This window comes from Cololabis saira, chromosome 16 (genome assembly GCF_033807715.1).
Source record: "Cololabis saira isolate AMF1-May2022 chromosome 16, fColSai1.1, whole genome shotgun sequence".
Classification (NCBI taxonomy): domain Eukaryota; kingdom Metazoa; phylum Chordata; class Actinopteri; order Beloniformes; family Belonidae; genus Cololabis; species Cololabis saira.
Genome location: NC_084602.1, coordinates 27830132 through 27856338, shown reverse-complemented (window position 1 = coordinate 27856338; position 26207 = coordinate 27830132). Strand labels below are relative to the sequence as shown.

Genomic DNA, 26207 nt, shown 5'->3' with positions numbered 1-26207 from the left:
ACAGATTGGTCAGAGTTTTTACAGGATTAAAGCTGTCAGAGAGGTCGGATTTTTTTCTTTCCTTTTTCTGAACACATTATTCACTGGCTACTCTCAGGATGGAAGGACCATTTCACCCAGTATAACAATAAATGTTTTTGAATATGATTACAGACTATACCTGACTGATGGCATGGACTCAAAGGTTAGCGCGGCTTTGTAACCATGGCCACATATTCACCAGAAATGCCCAATTTTTCTTTTTCGTTGGGGCTTTGGGCCACATTAGGGCCACACCACACTTGCCTTATCCAATTTTAAAACTAGCTAATGAAATGTGGCCACACATCTGGCTCATTCAAGGCATATCAAACCTCAGTTTGGCCTAGTTCTTGAACTTTTGACCACACTTGTCCCACACAGCCCTCCCCATGTGACAACCATAAACTTTAGTCAGTTTCCTTAGAAATATTGTCCCATGACGTAAAATTGCCCCATTTAGCAGCTCAACCTAATACTAAAGTACAGTATTTCTGGTGATGTAGACTACTGCTGTATTCTTAAAAATAAAAAAAAGTGTTGTTACAGAAATTGAAGACTTATCAAACCTCAACGTTACTTAACAGATTAGCTGATAGATTTCATGAATTTTAGCTTTTCTGCGGGTGGAATAATTGAAATGACTTGGTCGTGTAGATTAATAAGAGGAAACGTGTTATTGTGAGTTAATCTGTTTGAGCTGCTGCTCGTGTGCTGCTCGTCGTGATTGAAGTGGGAGGTACATTAGTTAACACACACACAGGGAGAGAAAAAAAAGGAAAAGGAGAGGGAGAGAGAGTGAAAAAGAGAGAAAGAAAGGGATAAAAAAGAGAGAAAGGAGAGAAAGGAGAGAGGGGAGAGAAAGAGAGAGAGAGAAAGAGAGAGAAAAGATAGAGAGAAAAAGTCCAGGATTTTGATTCCCTTACAGATCAGGAAAAAATCCAACATTTAATTGGAGAAAAAAAGGAAAGTGCTTTAGAAGCAGCTAAATACATCAGCGCATGTCATAGATGGAGAGAAACACAACCAGACAACACAGTCTCCTTATCCTTATACAGTCTTGCTTATTAATGTAAAATAGTTCTGTATATATATATATATATATATATATATATATATATATATATATATATATATATATATATATATTGTATGCATGTGTTAGGTATTTGGTGTTGGGTATTTGTTGTAGTTGTATAGGTGTTTCGTGTGTTGATTGTGTCGTGATTTATTGTATGTGTGTATATGTATATGCTTTCAGCAACAATGGTTACCATTCATGCCAATAAAGCCAAATTGAATTGAATTGAAAGGAATAAAAAGAGAAAGAGAGGGTGAGAGAGAAAGAGAGAAAGAGAGAAAGAAAAGAGAGAAAAAGAGAGAGAGAAAAAAATAGAGAAAAGATAGAAAGAGAGAGAGAGAGAAAGAGAAAAAAGATAGACAGAGAAAACGAGAGAGGAAAAAAAGAGACAAGAGAGAAAGAGAACGAGAGAGAGAGAGAAAAGAGAGAGCCAAGCTACCGGAGGAGGGGAGAGAGAGAAAGAGAGGGAGGGGAGCAGAGCTACCGGAGGAGGAGGAGGAGAGAGGGAGGGAGAGACGGCAGCAGCAGCAGCAGCAGCAGCAGCTCTGTCACTCCTCGGGGCTTCCAGCGAGCCCGGGTCTCTGCGTGTCCAGGGTAATGGGCGGTGTGCGCGGCCCCGCGGCCCCGCGGTCCGGCCGGGATGCTCGTCCTCCCCCTGCTCCCCCTGCTCCTCCCGCTCCTCCTGCCTCCGCAGCCCGCCGTCCTTCACCGTGACTTCAGAGGAATCTGCGAGCAGCGACGCGTCGGCGCCAGCTCTGCAGCAGCGGGTAAGACTGTTTTATCACCGCGCAGCGGACCTCCCAGACTATCCACTCAGAGATTAAACACCCCAAAACCAGCGCAGTCAATTATCCTATCACCAACTAAGGCGCAATAGCAAATTATGATAATACATTTTTTTTAAAGCAAAGAAAAATCCCAGTGCATGAATGAAAGTTTAATTCATCATATGCCATAATGATTATCCTACTTTAAGATGACATTGTTTTGTTTCATTGACTGTTTATTAGGGAAAAAAGCCCAGAAATAAAGTGTTAAACTGTAGTACATGAGTGGGGTAGGTGAGGGCACTGCGGCTTTAAGTCCACATAGCTTTTAAGCATTGCAAATACCACCAACTCGTGTCTCCCTCTCCAGTAACCGCTCTGCTGGGATCCGTTTAGGCTAAAGAGAAGGCAACATATAGATGTGCAGCAGTCTCCTGTGTGTTGTTTACCCACCGCCACCCAGAGCCAGCTCCCACCCTCACCCCTCCTGCCACCCCTTTGTTTCCAGACAGAAAAAATCTGTGCTTGTGTGAGGTGAATGAGATTTAATTAGAAAAAAAAGAAACGAAAGGAGAGTCTTTTAATTCAGTTTTCTCATTTTTGGTTTCTACCCTCCAGTCCAGTGGAACCGTAGCTGAAGGACTGGGGATTTTACTGGTGCACCACCGAGGGGAGGAGAGGAAGAGAGGCAGCCGGGGTTAGGAGTCTGGCAGGCGCTGGGTGAATGGTGCCTGGAGAGGACGACGGCGGCAGAGGCAGCAGCAGCGTCGTCGACGGCAACGGGAGCATGGCGTCCACGGGCATGCAGATATTTGGATTTGTCCTGGCGCTGCTGGGCATCATGGGCGCCATGGTGGCCACCCTGCTGCCCAACTGGAAAGTCAGTGCGGACGTGGGCTCCAACATCATCACGGCCATCTCCCAGATGCAGGGGCTGTGGATGGACTGCACCTGGTACAGCACCGGCATGTTCAGCTGCACGCTCAAGTACTCGGTGCTCTCGCTGCCTGCGTACCTGCAGACTGCTCGCACCACCATGGTGCTGTGCTGCGTCCTGGCCGCCATGGGCCTCTGTCTCGCCTCGCTGGGGCTGAAATGCACCCGGTGGGGGGGCGGACGGCGCTCCAAGCGGCACGCGGCGATCGCCAGCGGCGGCTGCTTCGTCGCGGCGGGCTTCCTGTGTCTGGTGCCGGCTTCTTGGTTCACCAACGAGGTCATTACCAAGTTCCTGGACTCCAGCGTGCCGGAGAGCAATAAGTTTGAGCCCGGAGGCGCCGTGTACGTGGCCTTTGTTTCAGCCGGTTTCCTTCTGATGGGGGGGTTCATCTTCTGTATGTCCTGCTCGGGGAAGAGGCACGGCCCTCAGGACCTGGTTTTGCTCCCCCCCCCTGACAAGCTGCTGCTCCAGCAGCAGCAGCAACAGCTGCTCCAGCAGCAGCAGGAGCTCCAGCATCAGTATTGCTCTCTCTCCCCATTAGACAATAAGACTGGCTACAGCCTGCAGGACTACGTGTAATAAAAGCAGCACTGTGTGTGCTACGGAGAAAGAGACAGACGAGTCTGAGGGGAAACCGTCACAGCTTATGCTACACACTGGGCTCGACTCCAGACTAAGGTGGAGGAAAAAAAATTAAAGGAGGCGGCCAACAACTTAAATTAATTTTTACAATCCTTCTACTCTACCTTGCTAGTCTCTTCTTTTTTTTTTCCTTTCTGTTTTGCAAGCACAAGCAGTGGAGGTATTCTGCAAGCAGCATCTTGGAAACAAACAGTGTGGATGCGTAAGGAGCCGGGATAAGGTGCTGCAGGATGGAAGGAAGCCGCTAACCAAATGCAGACACCCTTCATCAGTAAATCACAGAAAGAGAGCTCCCTCGGGAATGGATTAAGCAAATAAGGAAGCCTTCCATGTAGATTTTTTCCCTCTCACCAAAGGTTTGAATTGAGAGGGGGGAAAAAAATGCAATCATTTAGCTGCTATTTACAATCGTTCATATCGGTACTCTCCCACTCGACAGAATAGGCAATATAAAGCTCGAGAGCAGTAAGTAAAAGCCCTTTCATAGCAAGCCATTGTAGTTATTTTGTAATACCTATACACTAGAATGCAACATGGAATTGATTGACATAAATGGTAATATTTTTGTTAGCTCCTAGAATGATGATATTTTGCCTCTTAAGCATGCTGTGTGGCGCCGGTCTGTGTATTAATGCAGAGGAATGCCTGGTAAAAAAAAAAGAAAAGAAAAGAAAAAAGACTGAACCACACAATGCCTGTGCCTGAAAAGCTGTAGAAACATTACCCTAATGTAACGGTTCTGAGAGGACTGTCAGGAGGAGATGAGCTGGGTCTGCTGGGCTGGATAGAAGAAAGAAAACGCAGACACACGGATGCCTGCGCCACTCTGCAGGTGGAAATATGGTAGAGATGGAGAGAAATTGACGACAAAGGATTCACTGCTCCAGCAGTGGACAATCCGATGTGCTGTCTTGTTTTTTCTTTTTACATTTCAATTCAAACACAAACAATCTGCCTGTAAGTAGCAGCTATCCATCAAAATCCATTCCAGACGTGTACACCCACACACATGCTCATGCCTCCGTGCGCCTTTAAGTACACAGTAAACATTCAGATGCTTTTGCATGTGCTTTTCACTCATGTCATCTGCCTCTGCACTGCCATGGAAACACAATTCTCCATTGAAATCTCTTTATTGTCTGGGGGTATGTGCATGTCAATCCGAGAAGTTGTGTGGATGGGGGCATTTTCTTTTTCTTCCTCTAATGCCATGGCATGAAACAAGCTATAATCAGAGCCTGTGCTCACACTGCTGTCACAAATCTTCTTTAGCCTGTGACATATCTATGGATTTAGGTTTTGGAAAAGGAAAAAAAGAAAAAAAAACAAGCTCCTTTTTACAACTCTCTGCTGCAATGAAGTAGTTTGCATGTGGATGAACTGATATTTAACCAACAACTGGGAAAACCGAGGCAGAAAAGGAAAAGCCCCTTGAGTCGACTGGATAGCTCCGTGGCATGCTGCTAAAAAAGGTTTGAGTCATTCTCCATATGTGACTTGTTTTCCAAGTGCGTCAGCAATGTGCATATGCCAGCCTACACCTGCAGAAAGTCTCCGTGTCTTAAATTGCATCCACTTGACTATGCTGCCGCTCCTTTCCTATACCACCCGTCACTCTTCATTTCTCTACTCTTTCCCCTCTGACCTGCTTGTGTCAAGCGCCGCACGAGCGTGATTCCCCGACAAGGGAACGCTGATGCATGCTGAAAGTGTGTCCTCCTGACGTGCACACATAAACAAAAAAATCCCCCACCAACCTACTCATGTGTCAGCTACATGGCTGTGCTTTCATGGTTGTGTATTCTGGAGCGTTTCATCTCTTTCACTCTCAGCGAAGGGTAAAAGGGGAATATTTTGTTTGTGCTTGAGACAGGCCTTGGCAGGGCTGTGATGTATAGAACTGCACATTCTCTCTTTCTCTCTCATAAACATACAGCTTGCTGGGGGAGAGCAGATGGCTAAGCCCAGCTCGCCACCTGCAGGCTGTTGCCAGCACACTGCAGGCTTTTTTTTCCTACGGGCGCCGCCGGCCCCCCGGCAGCCCTGCAAGGGCCAGGGTTCTGCCCCACCCTAACTCAGCCATCTTGCCCAGTTCGGGCTCCGGCCGAGAGAAGTGGCCTCCTGACAATAACTCACTGCCCAGGCACCATAACCAATGCAATAAATAAAGTAAAGAATGTGCCATGTCATCAGCTAATACTGACACGTTATTGTGTTTCGAGAATGTGCCAAAAGGTCTCATGATGACACATTTCAACAATATTCGAAGTTCTGTTTATTTTTTTATTAGGTTGTTTGTACATGAATTATGCATTTGGAAATGTTTTATGGATTTGCAATTTGTTCTGCCAGACTAAGTCCTAAGTCAACTAGATGCTTGTGTACAGTCCAGTGCAGCTTTTGAGGGTTATTTTAAATCCTCTTTAGACCTGATTTCCTAAAGCACAGCAAGACTTCACTGGGTAAGAGAGCAGCTTAAGAAAGAAATAAGGGTGGCGTTTTCTTAAAAAAAAAAAACAACAAACAAAAAACATGTATTTGTGTCAGGAATTGTTATAAAACTGTCGGCCTGTGACAAACTGTACACAAGTGTCTAGGTTTTCAGTAGAAAATACGAAACCACGTTCATGCCATATCTTCTTTATAAGAAGACTACTCAGTGCACTTTTACATTGTGTTGCGATTTGACAGCGGTTTGGTTCAAATGACTGAGCATTTCAAGCTCTCTGGACCAGGACAAACACATAACACATGTGGCACTCTGGACAAAAAGAGGAGCTGATAGGATTCAGCAGGGAAATAGGAGCTAGAAAAAGTCTCTTTTTTTGTGGCTGTGCAGCTTGATCATCAGCACGTCAACTCATTCGCTTATAAGTGGCCAGAGTGCAAAGAACTTTTAGCTCCTCGAGTCTACGATGTTACTACTGTCTTGCGTTTACTGTACGGAGATGTCGACCTATTATTTTGATAACTGCAGCTTATTTTTGTGAATGCTTTAGCACTTTTTACTTTGCCAGAGCATATTTGTGATGATGAACAGTTCACAAGTTCTGATACCGTTGTCTCAATGTGCTTGTGCAAGTAGTTCTATTTTTTACCAATAAAACTATTTTGTGAAAGCAAAACAACCCTGCTGTGTTTGTGGCGGAGAAATATGGACGAAACGGTCGTCTTCCTGCCAAAGCTACAGATTGATGGTACCGGCTGTTCACAGCACAGGCATAAAATTCTGTTCTAATATGCAGCACACCATTGGTCCAACCAAAACAGGCATCCATCAAACATTTCTATGTGCAAAAGGGTTTTGAAGATTCTTCTAACACCACCCCCCAAAATCTCTTCATGTACTGTTTGCTAAGATGATCGCACAAGCTTGCAAGTGAATGCATGAATGAAATAACAACACCCCCGGGAGTTCAGCGGAATGACTGTTATCTTCGTTGCCTGGTTTATCTGACACGAAATAATGAGTTTACTGACAACATGTAAGCCACACTGGTGGAGAAAAGAGCAAACATTAGGAAGTGATTCATCACGACTGCAGAGGGAGGCAAAAACATGCTAACTGGAGTAAACGGTGTGAATCACAGCTAATAATATTTCTGCAAGAGAAGAACAGGCGCTACAACTCTGCCTCCAAATATTAGATATCAGCTTGTCACAGTTCTGGTTCTTTTAAAACAACAGGACAAAATATTTCAATATTCAGAATGAGTGTTCCCACTTGTCTGCTCAAAGGTGAAAAGATCATCTAACAAGTTTGTTCAAAAAATAAAATGATATAATAATTCATTAAAAACAACAATAAATATAATAATAATAATAATGATAACAATAATAGTAAAACTAAAACAAAAAAAGCCTAATGTAAATAATGGAGGAATTTTACATGTAAATAGCTAAGTAAAATTGATTCATAAAAATGGTTTAAGTTATGACTTTATAGGGAAAAACACTGTTAGCCTTAAACAATTTAATTATAACTGAATATGTGAAACATTTGCACAAAAATAAAACAAAAGCATTTTTTTAGCTTATCGTCCCCTCCTGAACAAGTCAAAAAAAGACAAATTATTTTCCTGAAATAAACAAAAGGAACAACAACATGTAGAAGACGGGCATGAGACCTGGAGGCGCAAAGACTCGAGTCACGAATTCTGCTCTGAACGATCAAAGTGTGCAAAATGTGCTGCATGAAAAAAGTCTTTAGCCTTAAGCGCAGCTCCTTTCAAATCAGAATCCTCCACAGCTTATTTTATTATTATTTTCTAAATATCCGTGTCTTATTGCATGTACATTCAACGTGGAGCGCTTATTCAATTAGGTAGAATCAGGGATTCATCTCACAGCTGGTTGGAGTCTTTTCAGTGTCCAGCAAGTAAGACTATATCTTGAATATGAAAATACTGTGGATTATTAAAGACCTTCTCCCCCTCCTTCCCCCACTCATCCTGCTTATGCAACACAAGTGCACATCAAATAACTACACCTCATATGGAAACACTAATACATCTGCTCCTCCGTGTATTTAACCCACATTTCCCATCAAAGCGTTTCACCTTGGGTTGTCTCTGTGACAGATCAGAAATGGGAGCTTTAGCTGTGCGGAGGGAAGTGCTTGTTACTCCCAGGCAACGGTTAATTAACCGCCAGCCTTCCCTTTGAACTCTCCTGCCACATCAAACTCGATTGTTGAGTTGACCTTCCTGACCAGAGATTTCCGTCCCCAAACCGGAAAAAAAAAAAAAAACAACAAAACCCTTCTCGCCAAAACCCACATCAAATTCCTCGAACTAAGTGGGGCATCCAAACGATGCCAGTATGTCAGCACACCTAACGTGTGGCTTTTGTTCCGCCGTTGTGCTGCTGAGGATTCATTCTGGAGATATAATTCAGCCATCAGCGAAGCTGGAGCAATGACCTTCCTTTGTGGAAGCGGCGACGCTGTGGTCGCAGTACTTGTGTAAAGCTGAGAGAATAATAGTAACGACCTTGGCTGTGCAGTAAACTGCTGACAGAGGCGGTAAAAGCTACGGAGACGACAAAAGCAGAGCTTGTAGGAAAACAATACAGTCTGACAGTTCAAAGGAGGCCTTTTAATATTTCAGCTTTGAGCAGGGGGTGGCACGCACGGCTGGGTGGATTCTTTCAGCTGAAGGTGAAGAAGGCTAAACGCTTGTAGGGCATGCACCTATCTCTATTTTGCAATCTACATTCTCCTTGACGACAACCATCTCTGTAGGGATTATGCATTCTGTCTTAAGATGATTGCAAAAGAGTAATGAGATCATAGAAAGACAGTGAAAAATGAAGTCGGCTGATGTTCACATCTGCATTGACATGTTGATGAAACAGTGTGATCATCAATCGGAGCTGAAGCGAGCTGATTAACACTCCTCCTGGATTCATCTGTTATCTACAGTCCATGACTGCATCTCCGGTTAGAGCATTGTAACATTATTTATTCATTTTCAGGGGTACTTTTTAGGAATGGGCGATATTTTACCGTTCACGATAAACCGTCATAAAAATTCACCACGGTAAGAATTTGTCATCTCACGATAAAAACGATAAATTGAGGAAATGAGAAAAAAAGACAGAAAGAAATGAGCCTGAAAGAAAGAAAGGAGCCTGAAAGAAAGAAGGAAAGAAAGAAAGGAGCCTGAAAGAAAGAAAGAAAGGAGCCTGAAAGAAAGAAAGAAAGAAAGAAAGAAAGAAAGAAAGAAAGAAAGAAAGAAAGAAAGAAAGAAAGAAAGAAAGAAAGAAAGAAAGAAAGAAAGAAAGAAAGAAAGAAAGAAAGAAAGAAAGAAAGAAAGAAAGAAAGAAAGAAAGAAAGAAAGAAAGAAAGAAAGAAAGAAAGAAAGAAAGAAAGAAAGAAAGAAAGAAAGAAAGAAAGAAAGAAAGAAAGAAAGAAAGAAAGAAAGAAAGAAAGAAAGAAAGAAATTCCCTTTGATGACACTTTTTGTATTGGAATTTTTATCGTTATCAGGATTAATGCCAGAAATTATCGTGATACATTTTTTTAGCCCGTACCGCCCATCCCTAGTACTTTTAGAAGAATTCCTCAAAATACCTGCATCTTCCCTGCATACTCAGTAACTAAACAAAGCTGAATTAGCTAAACTCTGAACGCTGACTCTGAGTGAACTTGGCACGGTTCCTTGTTAGAAGGTGCAATAGATCTCTAGAGATGCTCGTACGCTAACTATGCCAAGCTCTGCATTTTCTTCGAGCAGAGGAAGAGGAGGAAGAGTATTTTTAGCATTTCTTTACCGTAGGTCTGTGATGTATGAAGACCGTGCCTTCTGGCGATTTCCCAGCGGGCACAAGTCATTGAAATGACTTTCCTTGATATGGAGTTTGACCTCGCTTACGAGGTAGGAATAGGGGTAGATGAATTGTGTGGTACTAGAAACTGTGGCAGGAGGTGAGGACCTAGCACAACCCCTCCGGCTGGACTCCTACAGTTGAGAAAAGAGCCGAGCAATAATATCCATCACTGTAAATACATTTCACTGGACTGAGGAGGCTCACATTAAACACAGAGGCACACGCTCCGATTCAAGACTTCAGCGCATGAAACACAATCTGACCTCTTTGCTGTAGAGAAAACCAAAAAATACCATAAATCTCCAGGTAAAATCAAAGTTAAGATGGCGATATAGGATCTAACACCCTCTAACTACCGCCAGCTACTATAGATGTTCAATGCAGCATTAACAAATTTAATTTGGGCTCAGCTCATCTGGTCTGTGATTGTGCTAGATGACTGCGTACGCGGCAACATCTGTAGGGCTTTCCTCGTGTTAGCTGGTGGCTGAAGCAGCTATTATTCAGAGCCCAGACAACCATCTGCTGGAGGTACGCCTCACTCTCTCCTCCGATCAATCTCTGTCATCAATCTGTTGTGGAGGAGAGACCTTTTCCCAGGCCATTTTTCATTACTCATGTCTTTCTGTCTTCACTAACCTTTCTATCTCTCAATTTTCCCACATTCTCATTTCTTTTATCATATTTTCTTCCCCTCATTTCTCATTCTCACTGCCTCAGTTTTTTTTTTGGCTCTTCTAAAATGAAGACCACAGTTGTGAGCATATTAAACGGAGCCCTCGATACGGTTTAATTAATAGAAATTAATGGAACATATAAAGGATCATTTACAGGCCTGAATGTGATGGACAGAAGTTTATGGTTTTATATTCTGCCTCGATGCAGAGCGTCAGGGAGACGGAGGAAGATTAGATAAGCAAGTTTCTAGGCAAAGATGGAGCAAATTTGCATCTAGATGACAGTGATCAGGATGTTCACGCTGAATAAGAAGCTGCTTGATGGCAGCGTGCACTCCAGCACTACTTGACCTTTGACCAGAATAAAAAAAAAAAACAGATAATAATGAGCGCAACAAAGGAAGAGGGGTTCTCAGTCCTCTTCTCAGTTTAAAGAGATTGTTTAGACGTAGGTGAAGCTGTGAGTGACAGACTCGGCTTAAGGACTCCTCCGTCTCTCCATATTTGAGAGAATTTACAGAGAAATGAGTGGTAATGGGTGGGCGGCAGGCGTGACGTGATGCAAGGCAGACGCAGGGCGCTCGGAAACAGCATCAAAGCAGCCAATCGTTGCTCACAGAAACATTCAAGGACCACGTCGGTGCAGTGGAGAGGGACAACTTAAACAGCAGGGATAAAAGCCTAGTAAACTCTCAAGTAAAACAGATCCAGCATTTCCTTTCTCAGTAATTTACAAAAGGACAGCTCTCCTAATCATACGGCCAATCAAACAACAATTCCCTTCCCCCTTCCTTCAGATAATGTTTTTTTCTTTTCCGTCACATTCAGCAGTTGTCCTGCTTTTTCAGTTGCTCTTTGTGACTTACTGTTCGTTGGATTACACAGAAGTGTTTTTCACACTCCACTTATTGCCATATGTGCAACGCTGCACCTGCAGCACAGTATTCCCCATGTTCCTCCGTAAAAGCAGAAGTGGTGCAAAGATTGCCAGGGGTGGTGAATGTGGGCTATAACCGCTAGTTTAGGATGGAATATTGTTTAACAAAAAAAAAACGAAATGACAAAAGACACAAACTGCTTATCAGTATATTATTGAGCTGAAGATAGATTGGCAATAAACACAATTCAGCTCAGGTTGGCAATGACACGGGAACAGATAAAAACCCTGTTTGAACAAATCCCTCTTCATTAACACAATCAGTGATCCTTGAGCTTCGCTGTGAGCAAGATAAAAACTGCAATTAGACCACTAAGCTGATTTATTGGCTATAGGTAGATGGCACAGCCACACATACACAGTCCCTAAAAAAGGTGTTTCAGCAACCAAGAGACACAAAAAGACAAAAAAAAATTCAAAAATCACAGGGAGAGATTTGGCTTTTTTTTTTTCATAACATAACCAGGGGCTTTGTAGATAACACAAGATCGATTGTGAGAGCCATTAATGTTCCTCGTGTCACACAAGTTTCCAATGTTCCGAGTCATAAAATAACCCCGACATAACATTGGTGTAATAAAGTTGGATCTTGGTGCACAGACTGAATTTATGGACCTCCAGATTGGACGCGGTGCAGCTAAACCACATAAAAGTGATGTCCCTGCACATGAAAGGCCTTGTGGTCTAGTACGGGTGTGGCCTAAGTAGGAACTGTCCGTCTCCTCAAAATGTCAAGTGTTCTCGGGTAAAAACAGACTTTTGGTCTTTCCTTTTTTGTATTTTGTAGCAGGATGTCAGCAGTGGATTTGTGAAGGCTGAGGCCTCCAACACATCCTACAGCTTCTTGATGTTGGTTGAGTCGCTCCTGGTTTTTGGGGTAGGATGGAGAGCGCCATGTGGCAGGGACACAGCCTAACGTTTTATAGTTAATCCTACTATCATCCGATTGATCAAACTGCCAAATTTGGTCAAAGATAAGATTTAATATTAAGCGAAAGTTAGCATTGTTAAAGAAATAAATATGTTTTGTTATAAGGACTTCGTTGGTATGCTTCTTTATTGGCGGATCAGATTTCTTTTTTTTAAACTCCTGATGAAATCCCAGGGTAAAAATATTACAGAGTATTCTGATTTTACTGGAGGTCAAGCTTTTGTATTGTAAGTATTGCAGGTTTAAGTCTACAAAAATGTATTCAAACTGACTTTACAGCCTGTAATTTGTTAAACACTCCTGTTACAGCGTTTTAGTAAATGTCCTATGGAATAAGTCGACCTCTGTCACCAGCCTTGAAACGGAGGTGAACGTCACAGCTGGACGCTTGTACCTGGATGAAAACATCCCATCCAAACCACTGAGAGTGATGTTCTTTTTAAAATATGTTTCTCTCCCTGCCTAAAGATATTCAAACGCATTGAATCATGTTGGTTCCCAAAAAGATGATTATGTTGTTATGTTATGTGCTCAAACAGTCAATGTTATTTACTAAATCTGTCAGTTGGCTTTTTGATTTTGGAACTTTATCTAAAAATCTATACTGTATGTATTCATTCAATATCTAGATCTTCTTTCCCCCTATAAAACCTTTCTTTTAGACATATATCTATAATCCTGAATGTTGCAACTTCAATCAATCTCATACTTGCAGCCTTTAATGTTGTCTCATAAATCAGGACAGACATTTTTATCGTTCCTGCAATTCTGCATCATTACCCTGGCGAGCTCCAGTAAACAATCCAGAGGCACAGATTTTTATATATATATATATATATATATATATATATATATATATATATATATAAAAATTCTACAAAATAACAGTAAAAAGGGATTTTCATGTTGGGGAATGGATAGCAGGATGAATACACTCCACATGCTCTATGATCTTCTGTAAGACATTAGCAGCAGGAGGGCTGCTCATCAAACAGTCATCATCTCACCTAATGATATCAGTTCGACCAAGTGCCCATTAAAATCTTTATTGAGGATAGATGGTCTGGGTTGGCATGAGAGAGAGAGATAGAGACACTGATTTGCTCTCAACGGGATGCATGACTGTGGAGAATAAAACCATGTGCAGTGCCTGAGTGTTCAGACCCTTTAAAGTTACATTGTTAAGTCTAATCTTAAATGGTTTCTATTCATCGTATTCCTCCAATCAATTTGCAAATTCATCTCCAGACCACTGTGGAGATTACACAGCACAATGAAGTGGGATGATTGTGACCATAGATCTCTCTTGTTGTTCGTAGAGTCTGCAGGAGCCATTCTCCCAGTCCGATGTGGTAGTGGTGGTGGTTTTTCTACTTTCTCTTACAGCTTCTTATCCTCCCTCTTATCCTCCCTCCTTCTGATGTTTCTGCCACTTGGGAATGCTTTATCACTCTGACCTTCCACTGATTTTTCAAGCATCACAGCATCTTCATTCTTTGTTCTCTACCTGACTTGAGGATTTCAAACCCATGCTTTTTCGGGATTGGAAAATGCAGGCAGGTACAGGTGACCAGCTATTAGCGGACTCTGCTGCGTGGCCCTTCTTTGCACAGCCTGCCCCTGGAGTCCGGAGCAATGTGGTATAGACCTCGGTAGGCCTGTGTTGAAAAAAATCGATTTCCCAATTCTAATCATTTTCATATTAATTCCTAAAAATCTTCATATGTCTAAAGATCGATTTTTTTTAAAATTTTTAAATTTTTTATTTATGTTTTTTTTTTCAACATTACATTACAACTTTTGGTTATTTTTTTGTTTATCCCCAAATAAGGAATGTTTTGTTGGACACGAGAATAACTGGTGCCATGTTTTTGCCTTTAAATATGTTTAAAGGTATGAAAACATTAAAGTGTTAGGTTATAATTGCATAAATTGTCTATATTTCATTACTTTATACACTGTCTTGGGGTTACATTTGCAAAAAATGCTAAAAACCAAATGCTCAAAAATTAAAAACCAAAATAGACAAAATGGAACAAATAAAAACAGAATGTGGGAAAAAATAAAACCGATTTCATTCGTCTCTGTTTGCTGCCCTGGATCTGTTTGATAATTCTGACCCACATGATGTTTCTGAAAACAGTTCTATCAGCATTCTGGGAGCTGATTGGTCCTTACAGCATCATTAGCTGCCAGTACTTGCTGTTTAATCTCAATATAATACTAGTAGTAATATTTTGCATAACTACAGTCATATAATTCATGCAACAGCTCAAAAAACTGTTTTAATAACACCAACCCAAATCAATATCGGAATCGAATCGGATCAAATCTTGATAATCGATTCTGAATCTTAAGAATCGGAATCTTGACATTTGAATCGATCCCCAGCCCTAGACCTCGGCCTTTATTGCTCGTGTGCTCAGTGCATGTTCTTGTGCTGCCATGATTATTATTGCTGCCTTTTGTGTGAATAAGTACATGAGAAACAAGTTGTTAAGTGTTGTGTAGAACCTATAATCCATATTAATCTCATTTAAATGTAAAATATTTACATATGTATTCATAGCCCTTGTTACAAAACACTAATGAGCTCTGGTGCAACTTACTACCAAAGGTCCAATTTATAATGCTTGACAGGAGGTAATTTCTGCCTAATGGATACATTGGAAATAATCAAGAAAGGCATGGACTGGTCTATAAAACAGTCTCAATGCTGATGGTGTTTGTCAGAACGAGAAACAAGCCATGAGGCTGAAAAAAATGGTCCGGATATTTGTGAAAAAGGTTTGTGTCAGGACTGTGAACGGATCTGGGAAAGGATACGTTTTGCAGCATGTGAAGTGCTCCAAGGCACAGCAGCATCCATCATTCTGAAACGGACCCAGTTTTTAGTCAACAGAAGATTTCCCAGATCTGGCCCACGAGCCAAACTGAATAATCTTGGATGAAGGGCCTCGACCTGACAGGTAACAAATGAGCCAGTGGCCAGTGTGAATAAGATCCAGAGATGGAAACATTCTCAAACAAGCACAACGTTTGGAGTAGCACTCCACCAAATAAGCTTTTATGACAGGCAGAGGCTACTCCTCAGTGTTCAGGATTAAAGCCTGAAAGGTTTCAAAAAGACAATGATCCCCAAGAAAACACAGGAGTAGCTTCAGGAAATGTCAATGAAGGCGCCAGAGTGACCCATCAGCGCTCGATACCAAAGAGAATGGAGGCTACCTTTGCTGCTGAGGGTCCTTTAATCAAGTGATGAGAGTCTGGATGCTGGTATAAAGGGGAGATAAGAGACACCCCGGTGGAAATGGTCATTCTGCACTCAGAATCCAGCAATCTGAGCTCAAACTTCAATACAAACTGATGAGTTGGGGGCGAAAACACGCTCTCTCATTATGCAGCAGCTCAGGAGCTATAGTGGTCATCATTTAATTGGAGGTTCCTTCTCAAACCCCAACATATTCTGCTCACATGCTGGGGAGTCCTTGAGCAAAAGACTGAAAGACAAACTGCAGTGCAATGTGCTCCTCACTTGTAAGTTGCTTTGGATAAGAGCATCCGTTAAATCAATGTAAATATTTCAGCATCTTATTTATAACTCAAACAATTAAAAAAAAAACCTTTTAACTTTGCCATTGAGGGAAGTTGTGAGCAAACTAACGAGGATAAAAAAAATCATTGAATCCATTTTAAAATGACTCAGAAATAAGAGAAAACGTGGGAAACTTGAAAGGGTCTGAAAACTCTATTGCCTATCATCATGTGAGCACTTCAAGCAATGACAAGCCGTGCTGCAACCCATTAAGACACAGTTTGACAAACACGGAAAAAATGAGTGCTCAAGAGAAAATAAATGCAGAGAAAGGCAGCAGAGTGCGATGAAATAATCATTGGAATCCATCTCTTCTAAGAGAATGAACAATCAGCACTGGTCCCATTTACTCTGCTGCATTTTTCTCTTTGCAAAAGATTAAATATTTACTAACAGAGGGTCCCCTTAGGAGTCACAACATCTTCCAGAGATTTAGCCCATCTGACATCCACCTAACACCTATCCTTTGATTCCATCAAAGGAAAAAAAATGTGGTGTTATTTGTTCAAAGATGGAAGAGAGCCCCCGAGCCGCTCCAAAATACTTTTATGTCTCTAATACAAAATATATCTCAATGGAGCCCAGTTGTAGCCAACACTGGTATTTAAAATTTTGCAACGAGTCCCCTGGTTCTAATGGAAAGCCTCAAAGCAAAGTTAACAAAACAGAAATCCTCATGTTGCATAAGACTGAACGTCTTTATTTTGCCACTTTTAAATCACGTGGGCCAAAGGCACGGAGAAATCAAGCCTAAAAAAGGAACGACGCTCTCATTATAAGACGCAGTGTGATACGCCACATCTTAAATACCCACCAGGCATCATTACAACCTAGAAAAAGGGGTCCAGAGACGGAAGAGAGACAACACCGATTCAACGCTGTCTTAATGAGGCCTTGGAGCGAGAGGAGTGAGGGTGGGATGAATGATGAGGACATGACTCTGACGGGAACGTGGGATCAGATGACGAGCAAGACATGAGAAGGTCCCACTGTTACCCAGAGGGGACAAAGCTGCCAGCCGACACCTCTCAAATACTGATACCAAAGATTGAAATCAACATTAAACTTTCTTAGCGAATATGTTCTTAAGGCTGATGTTTTATTCGAATTCCTTCAAATATGTGTGAGAAGATGAGGCTATTTGTGTTTAGTACATCTTCTACGGGATCTGACACTGAGGTGAATATGCAGCAAGAGTTGAACTGTAGCCTGGTCAGATCATCTGGTAACCAAACTAGAAAAGTGTCCTACCTTTGGTTTGGGGACGAAGGCACGTCCGGGGATGGTGAAGCAGTTGTGGACGGTGCAGAGATACTGAGCCATGATGGACAGACGACACCTCTGCTTGCTGCGCGTGCTGGCTGTCAGCCGCTGGAAGGAGACGACAACTACTGTAAATTTCTAATGCATGCACAAACTGTATGCTAAATAAACATGCATTTTTTATTAACTGTCATTAAGTCAGTCAATGCACAAGAAAGGAAACACATTCTGTAAATGTTATTCACATTTGAAGTCAGGATGCGGCAGCTGCTTAGCAGGTGACAGCACAGGATTAGACTTTCTGATTTTTCTTTTTTTTTTCTCTCATTCTGTCAAGTAAACACTTCATGAAAACAGCAACAACACCACACATCCGATTCAAGCATCCCCTCTGGTGTGAACCTTTTTTTTTACTGTCATTCAGGTCCAAAAATTGCAACTTGAAAGATATATCCACGTAAATAGGTCGTGGAAGAAAACAACCAAAAGCTTTGGGACAGAAAGAAACGCTTAGAGCAGCATCATCCTGTCAAACAGCCCCAATGTCATGAAGATAATAACAATGGTAAAGTGGCGTTTGCGTGTTGCACATGAATGTAGCTTAAAACCCTTGTGAGTTGGGAAATGTCTGTTTTGTTGTCTTGTACACAACTAAAAGAATTCTACTCTATTTTACGACATTAAAGCTAGCAGGGCACACAGCCAGCAGCTTTCGCTACATGTAACTTACATTAAAAAAATAAGTAAAGCCATCAAATTGGAAAATCAATCCTGACATAAGAATCTTCTACCATTCTCTCTTTTTATTTTTAATACCTGGTACAACTGTTTCCTTTTTAGTGTTCAACTAAGGTGAAGGCTGCTTGTTCTCTGGAGCTCTTTTTTGAAGAAGATGGTTGAAAAACGATATCTGGTATAGGCTGGGGTGAGGGTTGTACAGTCTTAAAACTCATTTGGCACAGATGTTTAGAAAAATCAAATAAAGAAGGTGAATTAAGGTCAGTGTTTTAATATAAAGTTAAACTTTGTGATTGGATTTAATAGTAGGATAATATTCACTTGTTATTTTAGCCCCTAATATCTAAATATTATAACCATCTATTCTTTGAAGAGAGAGATTTAGAAGAAAACAACCTTACTTCAATGATGACGAGTCACAAAGTTTGTACAGCTCTGAAAACTGAAATAAGCTATAAATTTGTTGAACCTCAAAAATGTAAAACCATTCTCATAAGATTTCCATTCAAACTACGACAGACCCAACATGCCGTCTAGATAAGACGCCCATTTCTTGGCACCGTGACGAGCAGCGGTGAGTGCGTTTGTTCACCCACCTCAGCCACCTCTTTCTGAAACGTGAGTGTGAGTCGGGTGCGTCCGAAGGAGAAGGGCCCGGTTCTGTTGGCTATGCTTTCCAGCCACTTGATGATAAGAGGAGTTGAAACATTGAACGGGAGATTTCCAATGATGTGAAGGTTTGGCGCCTCTGTAAAGATGCACACGTTTAGTTGATCATATTCACGAAGTCTTAAACCTTGTAAGGCTTTTTCTTATTTCATTCCCTCACCGTCTTCCCACGGCTTGGAGATACTTTCTGGGAATCCCCGATCCATTCTGTAGGAGAGTATGTCACCGTGGACGATCCTCAGCTTGCCTGGTGCTGCCTCAGACAATATCTGTAGACATGAGATGAGATTTAAACATTAATAAACGCATTCACAGAAACTACCCAGTCACTAAGTGAAAAAGCGAGCGCCAGCTCGTTTGAATGCGGCAGCTCAGTTTACTTTCAGTCCTGGGATGAAGCGTGAATCCTTCTCCACAACAAGCAGATCTGCCGCTCCGGCGTTAAGGATGGAGCGGGTGAGGCCCCCAGGACCAGGACCCACTTCACACACATGGGCATCCTTCAAACTTCCTGCCTGACGCACAATCTTGTCTGAAAACATGGAGAGAAGAAACAAATATAATACACATCTAAAGAGAGATTAACACAGTTTAATGTTTCAATATCTCTAAATTTCTGCGTTATGAAGATAAACACATCAATACAACAGTTACCTTGCGAAAGGATGCGGACTAGACCTGCACTGCATCCCTGATAATTATATTACAGCTTCAGCTCTCAAGGGCTTCGTACAGTTAAGAAGGTCCATTCATATTATGTGGAGATCTACTTCAACTCGCCCGCAAAGTAAAACCTGTCACTTCTGATTGTTTTAAACAAAGCAGACACTCTGCCCACAGGGTGACCTAACAGGGGCCGGTACACTTGCTCAAGGAAAGAAAGAGAGAGAACCGCAGACTATGGAGGACCAGGAGAGCCATGAGGACATTTTAAAAATAATGTATTAATTGGGAAGAAAACGCATATTACCAGATTGGATTGCAAATTAGTTAATAATTCTATACATAAATATTCTAATTTCTAGTGTTTTTTTTTATTGTAATGTGCTTTTCATAAATGGATTTCGGTCATTAATAATAATGATCAAATAATGCAATTTTAAAATCTTTTTAAAATGCATTTCCAAAAAGAAAAATATATAAATGAGTTTGAAAATCCATTTGTGCATTTCTTTTTTTTTTGTTACTAATTATTTTATTTATGTATGTAACATTTAGTAGTTGAAAACTGATAACCATAATAGTCTTTTTCCATACATAATATTTTTGTATGACACAGAAAAACAAAATAAAATACAAATCAATCATCGCCCCCACCCACCCTCCCTCCCTCCCTCCCTCGGACCAACCAAATAACGTAATGCATAATAATTTTTTTATCACATTTGCCTTGTATCAGTATATACGCAGACAAAGTACCTATATTTTACGCAAATATACCACATATAAATACACTTCAATACACCAAGCCAAAGAAGAACACCTTATAAGGTCAAGTACAATTTTTAAAACATGTTTTGGAGCACCTCCGCGAATTGAGGCCATATATTAATATTCTTCTCTCTTGCACCATGTAGACGGGCTGTCGAGATTTTGACAGCCCGGCATTTGTGCATTTCTTGTCGTCATTTTTCGTCACTCCATTTCCTAATCCTTTTTTCAAAATTGCATTCTCTAAATCTATCACCATCTCGATGGAACTGCTCCTTTTCCCTTTTCCGTTGCACTCTGGGTCCTGATCATAATGTGACTTTTACCTGCTCTGATTGGTTTTTTCACAGTATTTAGTTGACATTTGAATGTGAAATTAAAAATTGTGAGAGTATTTCTGAGCAGATTTGAAAACTGGAGAGTGGAGGATTTTTGCCCCAAGCAACGCTTGGAGTACCACAACTAATGATTTGATTGCTTTGGCTAATTAGACTTAGAAGTAAGGAAATTTGTGGTAGGTAGATTATTTCTTTGTTGTAACAATGCTTCTTGGCAATAAATCTTATAGCGTTGGAAACTTGTTTATTTCCCTTTTAAACGGTGATACATTTGTAGGAACATGTATTTATGGGATGAGCAGCAGAGCTGAATATGTGGGTTGTACCGATGAAAACAAAAGGTACCCATGGGACAAAGGGGTGTTTATTAAAATGATGGTATATGGTTTATGATCACGTCTAAGATGGTTAAACTGTCAGAAATGCAGTGAAACTACCCTATCTGCATTATCACAAATGTATTAAAAGGTTTCACAAATGGGAAACTGCATTTTATAGTCTAAGAGTTAGCTTAATCACAGTTTGAGCAGTCTACGTAATGTAGTAACGCAACATCATTGTCATTGCTTTAAAGCAGGGGTCACCAACCCTGGTCCTCGAGAGCACCAATCCAGCATGTTTTACATGTTTCCCTGCTTCAACACATCTTGATACTAATGACTGTGTCATCAGCAAAGTTGTGCAGACCTTGATCGCCTGCTTTTCTTTGCCCAAGTCCCAAACTGCAAGTGCAATGGGAAAGGGAAAAGGTGGAAGTAAATGCAGACTTGAAATTAAAAATGCCATTTGGAAAAGGATTTGAAAATGGAGCGAGGAAAAAAAAGGAAATGGAAATCAGAATAACCCTTGGAATGCCTAAATTATTTTTCAAATTAATTTAATTCTCTATTTGAAAATGCATTTTCAAAAAGATTATAAAACAGCATCATTGAATAGTTAATTTATTATTGAATTACGGAATTCCATTCATAAAAAGCTCATTAAAACACTCAACAAACCACTTTAGAAATTAGACTATTTATTTATTTATTTATACATTAATTAATACATTTACAATCCAATTTAGCAACGTCTATTGTTATTCTCCAATTAATACGTTATTATGAAAATGTCTTATTAGTGTTTTCATGGCACTACTGGTCGTCCAGAGCAGATATACTAACCTGTGAGCCTCAAGTCCAGGAGGAAATTCTGAGACAGATGCTTCTCAGCTCTCAGATTGTACAGCTTTATCAGCTCTCCCACCGTGGGCAGTGGAGGCATGCGGAAAGTTGCCACTTTCCTTGAAGCTGCCATTGTGCAGCTAAATGCTGCAGAAAATAAACACAATTAAAAGTTGGGATTTATTACATGCAACAGCACCCAAGCAATTGAAAGCGTACAATTAACGACAACATAGTCATCACTATCAGTCCATCTTTTATTGATATGTATTGTTATTTCAGGTTGACCTTTTGCTGATGTCATTCTGCAAATTGTCTTAGTGAATGATTTGTGTTCCTTCACCTTTTGTGCAAAAGACAGTCTTTAAACTATGGCTGTGTGTATATTTCACTTAATTACACGTTATTCCAATTACTAATACAACAGACTGATTTAAACTTAAACCAAGGGCTTAGTGTTGAGCAGAGGTGTCAAGTAACGAAGTACAAATACTTCGTTACCTTACTTAAGTAGAAATTTTGGTTATCTATACTTCACTGGAGTAATTATTTTTCAGACAACTTTTTACTTTTACTCCTTACATTTTCACACAATTATCTGTACTTTTTACTCCTTAAATTTTAAAAACAGCCTTGTTACTCTATTTCATTTCGGCCTTTAAAACAAAACTATCCAGTTAAATTGCTCCATCCGGATAGAGTGAATTTGGTTGTGGTTGTTTCAGATGTTCTTGTCCAGTTTTGTTCTTACATCCGTTCCCTCAGATTCCTGCAACTAAACTTGGATGTACATTCCAATAAAGGTTAGGATAAATGATAACATGCCTCTGAAGTTTGACTTTTTGCACCATTACAATACTACAATAACACTAGTCATCATATCTTCTGCTCTCTGAAACACGTTAATGCTCAATAGTACACATATATGGTTCTTTAATATATTTGCATTATACTAAGATGCATTCATTTTCAATGGCTTTTGTCCTTAATGGATTTTTCCCCCTACATTACATTTACTTTTATACTTTAAGTAGTTTTGAAACCAGTACTTTTATACTTTTACTCGAGTAAAAAACTTGAGTTGATACTTCAACTTCTACAGGAGTATTTTTAAACTCTAGTATCTATACTTCTACCTGAATGTGAATACTTTTGACATCTCTGTTTAAACTTAAACCAAGGGCAAGTATTGAGTGTCTGCAACATGTTGTCACTATGAGCCTCTTAAAATATGATCTCGAGCTCCACCCAGTGGTGCTGTAAAAGTGACCTAAATTCCAGGATCAATACTTGTACAATAACATTTTGAAATATCCTCATATTTACAAATGTATCTCCTTATTTGCAGCACTTAAGATTAATTTATACACTACCGCTTAAAAATCACGTTGACTGATCATTTTGTAACATTAACAGATAAACCAGGAGACAAAGAAGTAAGATCAAAGCACAAATATGAGTTTTTATCTCATGTTGACAGTCGACACAGATGTTAGCATTTCCAGCTAGTTAGCTTCGTCATCTAAATGCTCTTTACAGAACCGTAGCAACGACGTGAATGAACAAGAAGCACTTTACACTGTTTCTGAAAACCGGCCAAAGTTTGACAGTTAACAAAAAACGGAGTGAAATTAGCATGCAAGGTCAAAATTACACAAGCGTTTACCCACGTTTCTCACCGGTGACCCCTTTTCCTCCAGTGTATTTCCGTATACGTCATTGTCTGGAAGTCTGACGGACCAATCAGCTTACGAAGAAGCTACAGTTAACCAATCAGATTGAAGTAGGCGGAACTTTGGGTCCTCCTTTGCTCGTGGGTGTATTGTTGGTGTAATGCTTCCGTACTGCCAGCAGATGGAGACATTTTACCGACGATTATCTGGGATTTCACTTGAAAAGGGACTTAATTTGTTCAGGGGAAGGACCAGAGGTGTCAAAAGTATTCACATTCATTACTCAGGTAGAAGTATAGATACTAGAGTTTAAAAATACTCCTGTAGAAGTTGAAGTATCAACTCAAGTTTTTTACTCAAGTAAAAGTATAAAAGTACTGGTTTCAAAACTACTTAAAGTATAAAAGTAATGTCAGGGAGAAAAAGCCATTAAGGACAAAAGCCATTGAAAATTAATGCATCTTAGTATAATGCAAATATATTAAAGAACTATATATGTGTACTATTGAGCATTAACATGTGTTTCAGAGAGCAGAAGATATGATGACTAGTTGCCTATAAGTACTGTAATGGTGCAAAAAGTCAAACTTCAGAGGCATGTTATCATTTATCCTAACCTTTATTGGAATGTACATCCAAGTTTAGTTGCAGGAATCTGAGGGAACGGATGTAAGAACAAAACTGGACAAGAACATCTGAAACAACCACAACCAAATTCACTCTATCCGGATGGAGCAATTTAACTGTATAGTTTTTTTTTAAAGGCCGAAATGAAATAGAGTAACAAGGCTGTTTTTAAAATGTAAGGAGTAAAAAGTACAGATAATTGCGTGAAAATGTAAGGAGTAAAAAGTATAGATAATTGCGTGAAAATGTAAGGAGTAAAAGTAAAAAGTCGTCTGAAAAATAATTACTCCAGTGAAGTATAGATAACCAAAATTTCTACTTAAGTAAGGTAACAAAGTATTTGTACTTTGTTACTTGACACCTCTGGGAAGGACTCCCTTTAAATCAGGGGTGGGCAATCCTGGTCCTCGAGGGCTTGTGTCCTGCATGTTTGAGATGTTTTCCAGCTTTAACACACCTCATTCTAATTAATCTTTGTCATCAGCTGACAGTAGTAATAGCTTGTCATCAAGGTCTGCACAATTCTGTTAATGACACAGTCACTTGTATTAATGACAGGTTTTGGATTCGGGAACGTCATCAACATCATCAACTTACCACATCAGGAAGTTTTCCCATTACTACAGAAGAATTCAAAAGACCGAAAAAAAATGAAAGAAAAACTGGATGGAATTGAAGATTGTCACTAAACAACTTGCCAACAAACTAAAAACATTAATTGGGATCTAATCAAACCAATCTAAATAATCAGGACATGCACCTCTAGTTCAAATTTAATAAGTTCCTGCAAAGCTTGTTTCATAGCACGGCTCTGAGCGATCACCAACTTGCTTAAGAAATACATGTGTTATTATGAGTATATATACTTTGTAAAATAAATTAAAAAATAACTACTTGCATTATAAAGCAGTCAAGAATTCCCTCTGTAAGACCACAAGAACTGAACATAAATCAGGAAAACCCCATGGCTCCTGGAGTTTGGATCCAGATTGCGTTGCTGTAGTGCTTTGCTGCCCCCTGCTGGTGAAGGAAAGCATTTCATTGAACAGAGTTCAGGCTTTGACGAGCTTTCAGCACATCCGGATATTTTCTGGACAAATTTCCTAATTCCATAATCCTTTTTAATGTCCTCAAAATAATTATGTGTCATGCATGATTTTATACAGTTTTATTCAGTGTGGCCCATACCAGATTTTTTAATAATGTACAAATTGCCTCAGATGAACTCAAAGACATGGCATACTACACTATCACCTTATATATTTCTAAGCTTAGAGAGGGGTTTGGCAGTTTTTTTTTTTTTTTTTTTTGCTGTTGAATTTGCACTGCCAGTGGTGAAATTAAACAGACTGAAGACAAATTGCATGCATGCAATCAACAATTGCGTCTGTGAATCTGTTTATTGGATTTATGGATATGAATAAAATGTGCTTCCATAGCATTCTTTCACAATTATTAGCAATACCAGGGTGGAATGTTGACCACAGTTTTCACCCATATTCACCAGTTCCTGGACTTCATTTATATCTATCTATGTGAAAATTAAACCCTCATCGTATATGAAGATGTAATAAAGATAAGAGCATTATGCAATGATTTGCAAACCTCATCAACATATTTTATTCCAAAGAAAACATAAACACAGCATCTCAACTTCACTGGAACTATATGGGTTGTATTTCTATGCTTTTCAGTGCATCATTTCAAGATTAGTAATGACCAAAAGAGCTTTATCGTCACATGAAAAAAAGCTGGTAATGACAGAATTTGACTTTTACTACTTCCTACTTGCTTTTTGGATGAAAAATTGTTTCACTTTATTGCAAACATGAAATCTAAGAGAATCATCCAAAGTTCAAAAAGGAAATCAATGGATGAATGAAGCTTATGATCAGTCATCTTGATGTTTATGTGCTTGAGAACATATTTATTATTAATTTATTGCACTTTAATTTAAAGATTACATTTCATTATTTCAACATCTAAAATGAATCACTTTTATACTAAATGATACTTTGATACAATTTTTTTTTTTTTAACTTTTATTTTACAAGAAAGTCCCTTGAGATAAAAATCTTTTTTTTGGATTTTGGATGGAAACCTTGCCAAGATCCCACTGGACGTCATGAGACCATTGAGATGCCTCAGCACAAACTTATAGGAGCAGTATCCAATTAAGACATAAAAAAGATAATTTAAGACCGGTTTAAGAATAGCAACTACATTCTTCAGTCAAACTGTTTGTAAGTAGAGTTTTAAATGTGTTCAAAGGAAAAAAAGTGTTGATGCTGCAATGAAATTTGCAGATTCAGACATAACATGGAAAGACTCAGTGTCTGCATGTCTACAGTGGGGGTGGGGGACTTTTCTGACCAAGAGTTGAAACATTA

The 26207-nt window shown here is 40.0% G+C and overlaps 2 protein-coding genes across 3 annotated transcripts in view; one reads left to right on the top strand and one right to left on the bottom strand.

Annotated features, from left to right (window-relative positions):
* The window catches only part of tfb1m (transcription factor B1, mitochondrial), a 36398-nt gene extending 13065 nt beyond the window's left edge, over positions 1–23333 (bottom strand). The window contains exons 1-6 of the mRNA XM_061743208.1: positions 23188–23333; positions 21518–21664; positions 18966–19117; positions 18746–18854; positions 18513–18664; positions 17167–17286 (exon numbers count right to left, since the gene is read on the bottom strand). Of these exons, the coding sequence (XP_061599192.1) occupies positions 17167–17286; positions 18513–18664; positions 18746–18854; positions 18966–19117; positions 21518–21650 (666 nt within the window). The 5' untranslated portion in view covers positions 21651–21664; positions 23188–23333. The remainder of the gene's footprint in view (positions 1–17166; positions 17287–18512; positions 18665–18745; positions 18855–18965; positions 19118–21517; positions 21665–23187) is intronic.
* LOC133462708 (claudin-20) lies at positions 1663–6612 on the top strand. Of its 2 annotated transcripts, none has more exons than XM_061744095.1 (2): positions 1663–1866; positions 2485–6612. In XM_061744095.1, exon 2 carries the CDS (start codon positions 2591–2593, stop codon positions 3380–3382), a length of 792 nt encoding a protein of 263 aa, XP_061600079.1. In that variant the 5' UTR covers positions 1663–1866; positions 2485–2590; the 3' UTR covers positions 3383–6612. The 2 variants fall into 2 exon arrangements, with proteins under 2 accessions (XP_061600079.1, XP_061600080.1); XM_061744096.1 differs by having other exon boundaries at positions 2237–6612.
* Positions 23334–26207: the final 2874 nt, after the last annotated feature.